The sequence below is a fragment of the Myotis lucifugus genome, unplaced genomic scaffold, assembly GCF_000147115.1.
Source record: "Myotis lucifugus unplaced genomic scaffold, Myoluc2.0 scaffold_7013, whole genome shotgun sequence".
Classification (NCBI taxonomy): domain Eukaryota; kingdom Metazoa; phylum Chordata; class Mammalia; order Chiroptera; family Vespertilionidae; genus Myotis; species Myotis lucifugus.
In genome coordinates, this window is record NW_005878061.1 from 3,637 (window position 1) to 8,039 (window position 4,403).

General features: G+C 66.2%; 1 protein-coding gene across 1 annotated transcript; it reads right to left on the reverse strand.

The window, feature by feature from the left end:
• Nucleotides 1–1,039: 1,039 nt before the first annotated feature.
• On the reverse strand, nt 1,040–3,740 carry LRPAP1 (LDL receptor related protein associated protein 1). The gene is made up of 6 exons (XM_006109209.3): nt 3,593–3,740; nt 3,320–3,440; nt 2,700–2,858; nt 2,205–2,287; nt 1,585–1,761; nt 1,040–1,250 (listed from the first exon to the last, which is right to left on the reverse strand). Exons 3-6 carry the CDS (start codon nt 2,824–2,826, stop codon nt 1,188–1,190), a joined length of 450 nt encoding a protein of 149 aa, XP_006109271.2. The 5' UTR covers nt 2,827–2,858; nt 3,320–3,440; nt 3,593–3,740; the 3' UTR covers nt 1,040–1,187.
• Nucleotides 3,741–4,403: the final 663 nt, after the last annotated feature.

Consider the following 4,403-nt stretch of genomic DNA (forward strand, 5'->3'; position numbering starts at 1 on the left):
TGGAGAGCCGCTACCTTGTTCAGCAGGAAGAGGTGCTCACCCCATGTGCGGGGGCCCCACCCTCAGACCCAACCACCCCCAGGGCCCACCTACAAATCCCACACCCTGGGGGCTGGGCTTAGTACCTGAACTTGGGGGTCACAAGCCAAGTGGTTAGCTATAGGAGGTTGGGGGTCCGGGGGTGGGCCCCACGCTCCCTGGGACAGCGCATGCGCCGGAGGCGGTCTGTGCACCCCGTGACTGCCCCTCACTCCCACCTCAGCGATCTCCGGGGGCAGGACCACCAACCGCATGGTCTGAAGGCCAGGTTGTCAACAACTCAGGTAAACCGAGTCCCCGTCCCCTCTGCTCACCTCCATGGCCCAGGCCTCTTACCCCACCGCGATGTGAACCCCATGAGGGCTGGCCAGGCAAAGGGCCCGGCTCTGGGCCCCTGGCACCGCGCCTCAGAGGGCAGCCCCAGCCCTGCCAAGGCCTGGCAGTGGCCAGGAGGGACACATGGTGTGGAGGCCCAGCAGGGAGGCCACCCTGCCAGGGACCCAGTGGCTGCGGGGCCCCTCCTGGCACCCCAAACCCACGAACACTAGCACGCTGCCCGGGGTTCCTTCCAACAAGGGGTGAGTGCCTGACGGCTGAGCCTCTTCCAGGGGCCAACCTGGGAAGGTGCCCCTTAGACCACCCGGAGGCTCTTGCCCGCGGGGTGCCCGCAGGGCTGAGAATCGTCCCCAGCCGCCCTTCCTTCCTCTGCTGCATCAGGGAAGACGGGGCCTGGGGTGTGGGGATGGAAGGGGGACCTTCCGGCTGGCAGTACCTGGAGCCACTGTGGGCTGAGGTGGAGCGGCAAGGACACAGTGAGAGAGACAGGGACAGCGAGCGACAGTCACGGACGAATTAAATACAATCATCGCACGGGGCTCTGATCCGGGGCTCCTGCGGCAGGTTTAGGGGTTCCCCGCGGCAGGTTTAGGGGCCCCGCAGCAGGTTTAGGGGTCCTGTGGCTGTGACGCTGTAGGCGAGGGCCTCTCAGCGGCAGGGGAATCCAGCGGCAGGGGAATCAGCGCTCGGGCGCAGGGCAGCGGCTCTGCGGGGCGTCTGAGGCCACCGCCCTGGTCACGGCCACGCTGTCCCCGGTCCCAGGTCTGGCTCACGCAGACGCCACCCCGAGCGCGGGCCACGCCAGGACGTCCTCAGAGCTCGTTGTGGCGCGCTCGGGAGATGCGGCCCGACAGGTCCTGCAGGTGCTTCTTCACCTACAGAGAGCAGGCAGGTGAGCCGGGCAGTGACAGGCCACGGAGCGCCGCCGCTGCCATCACCTCCCCGTTCTCTACCCGGAGGTGCCAGAGCAGCCATCAGGGCAGCCCACAGCCGCCCACCACAGCCGCCCCCGCCCGCCCGTGTGCCGCCCACAGCCCTGGCCAGGCCCCAGCTTCGCACGAGGGCCTGCAGTGGGCGGGGAGCTGGGAAGCCCTGCCCCAACCCCGCCCCTTCGGGCGGCGCCGTCCCCCACGGGAGCCAGGCTGCATGTGTGGGGCCCCAGGAACCCCCTCCCCGAGCAGAGGAAGCCCAGGCTCGGCCGGCACCCGCCTTGTAGCCCAGCTCCTTGGTCTTCTCCTCCAGCAGCGCGTAGCGCTCCTTGTTCCGGCTGAGGTGCTCGTGGTCCCCGAACCGCTCCACGTGCCGCAGCTTCTGATTCGAAATTTCCAGCTCCTTCTGGTAGTGGTTGTGCTTCTCAATCTTCACTTCAAAATGCTTCAGCTCCTCCTAGAGCAGTGATGGCGAACCTGTCACACGCGTGTCAGAGGTGACACGCGAACTCATTTTTTTGGTTGATTTTTCTTTGTTAAATGGCATTTAAATATATAAAATAAATATCAAAAATATAAGTCTTTGTTTTACTATGGTTGCAAATATCAAAAAATTTCTATATGTGACCCGGCACCAGAGTTAAGTTAGGGTTTTTCAAAATGCTGACATGCCGAGCTCAAAAGGTTCGCCATCACTGGCCTAGAACATCCTAGGCGCTGACTCCCCCCCGCCCCCAGCGGCTACAGCACCCCCCCCCCCCCCGCAGCCCTGCACATACGGGGATGGCGGTTCACTGGAGGCGGAGGGGGGCGGAGGGGGAGCGGGCAGGAGCAGAGGCCGCAGCCCCTTCCCAGCCACCAGGGAGACGACAGGACAGGCAGCCCCTGCACCCCGCTCACCCGAAAGGCCTCCAGCTCCTTCTCAGAGAAGTTGGCCGACTGGGCCAGGTCCCACAGGTCGATCACCCGCGGCTCCTCGAACTCTGTGGAGAGCGGGGCCACCTCAGAGACCCGCACGGCCGTGGCGCCCGGGCTGCGTGTGCAGGAGCGGGCATGTGTATGACGCACAGGTGCCCGTGAGCACGAGTGTGCCCCTGCGTGTGCAGCATCCGCCAGGCATCCTTCCCGCACCTGCTCAGCCCGCAGCTTTCAGGACCCGCTGGGTGAGGCCGGCTTCCTGTCAGGCCCCGCAGTGGACTCGAGAAGGAAGTGTTGGTATAAATGAGCCACTGCGTGCGGAGCTGTTACTGCGGCGTAACCAGCTGTCCTGACTGCTACACGGGCCAAGGGACCATGAATGTGAAGGGGATGGTGTGTAACTTTCAGAGAAAAGGGACAGAGGAGCCCAGGTGCTCTGCGGAAGGAGTGCCTGCCGTGGCCCCCGCCCGAGCTCACCCGCCTCAGCGCCGTAGCCCTGGTGGCTGACTTTCCGCAGCCGGTCGTAGCCCTGGCTGATGCGCCGCAGCCGGTCCTTGAGCTCCGCGTGCCGGCTGTGCAGCACCTCCTCCTGTGCGTGGCGCATGTCCGAGGGGTTGATGGCGTTCTCCTGGATCTCTGGGAGACACAGCGGGTGCCTGGTGAGGCCCGGGGCCTGGGGACACCAGCCACGAGCCGCCCGCATCACGGGGAGGCCACAGCTCTCAGTCCCTCAGCCCCCGTCCCTTCCTTTGGAAGGTGCAGGTTTGAGACCGTGTTCCAAGTCGGCCCTTCGCAGGGCTGTCAGCTCAGGAGCCCAAGGCCCCGCCCCCCCCAACTGCCAGGGCCCCGGCTTTCTGATGGGGGAGCCACCGACTCCACAACGATGCCACCAGAGGTCACAGCAGCCAAAACAATGCGTTTGTGGGAGAGGCTGGCGGAGACCAGGTCACTAAGTGCTCCACCTGACCCGTCCCCGCACCCGCCAAAGGCACCGACGGGCAACCAGCAGGGGCCCTCCCGCAGCTCCCCTCCCCCAGGGAGCAGGGCGCCCGGGGGCGGGGCCGTCACTGGGAGCAGGGGGTGGGGGCTGGACACACCTTCGGTCCTGCTCAGCGTCTCCAGCAGGACGTTGTACTCCTGCACCTTCTCCCGGTGGTGCTGGAACTCCCGCCACAGCTTGTCCAGCTCGTCCCTGGAGAACTTGCCGGAGGTCTTCGCCTGGGGGAGCCTGAGTGAACAGCTGCCCAGGGCGGCTCCCTGTCCACACCTCGGGCGCCCCCACCCAGGGAGAGCGCCCCCCAGAGAAACAGCAGGACGCGGGCAGAGGAGCGCCCAGCAGCCATTCCCGACGCGAGGCCGCGCCCGGGTACCTTGTGCCACAGCTTCTCCAGCCGGGGGTCCTCCAGGCCGTCCTGCTCGGGGCCCTCGGTGAGGGAGTTGCTGCTGAGCGCCCGGGCGTCCTTCCTCCCGTCCAGCCGGTACTTGGCCAGGATGACTAGGAGGGAAGTGGGCGCCAGTCACGGCCGGCCCTGGGTCCGAGGAGCCGGTCAGCGGCTCGCCCGCCAGCTGCAGGCCTGCCTCCCCTTTCGCAGGTTCCCCCACCACCCAGGTTTCCGGCGACCACGGGGGCCCAGCAGAACGAGGACAAACCCGACCCCTCCCGCCAGCGCCGGCCGCCTCGTAGCTCCCACTGCGAGCAGGTCCCGCGGGACAAGGGCCGTTACCAGTGTGGTCGCTGTCACAGACCAGCTTCACAGCCAACACCTGCAGCCCGTTTCCCGGGGGAGAGATGTGCCCAATGCAGGGTGCGGCTGGAGGGGATCCCTAACCAGGACCCTCTCGTTTGGAGGGAGAGGTTCCACAGGAGAAACTTCCGTGTCAGCAACTTCCACCAGCAGCACAGACGCTGGAGGGCAGCCGGGCCACCAGCCGCTACGTCCCTCACCTGGGGCTGCACTGGCCTGGCTGCTTCTCAGACCCGCAGGACACAGCGCCCCCCCCCCGCCCCCCCCCCCATGGTTCCCAGCACCACGTGGGGGAGGGGAAGGCGAATTTCAGCCTCTGGGGCTTTTAAAAAGGGCCCTTCGACCCCGCTGGTCTTCCCTTGGGCCCTTCCCTGGCCTTTTAGGGCTTTCCCCCAAGCCCCGGCAATTTTTTCTTTAAAAGTGGGCGGGCTCCCCC

Coding starts and splice junctions, on each gene's coding strand:
- LRPAP1 (XM_006109209.3), bottom strand. CDS start 2,826: ATGCGCCACGCACAGGAGGAGGTGCTGCACAGCCGGCACGCGGAGCTC. Junction 2,288..2,699: donor GGGCTACGGCGCTGAGGCGG/GTGAGCTCGGGC, acceptor CGCTCTCCACAG/AGTTCGAGGAGCCGCGGGTG. Junction 1,251..1,584: donor CCAAGGAGCTGGGCTACAAG/GCGGGTGCCGGC, acceptor TGCTCTCTGTAG/GTGAAGAAGCACCTGCAGGA.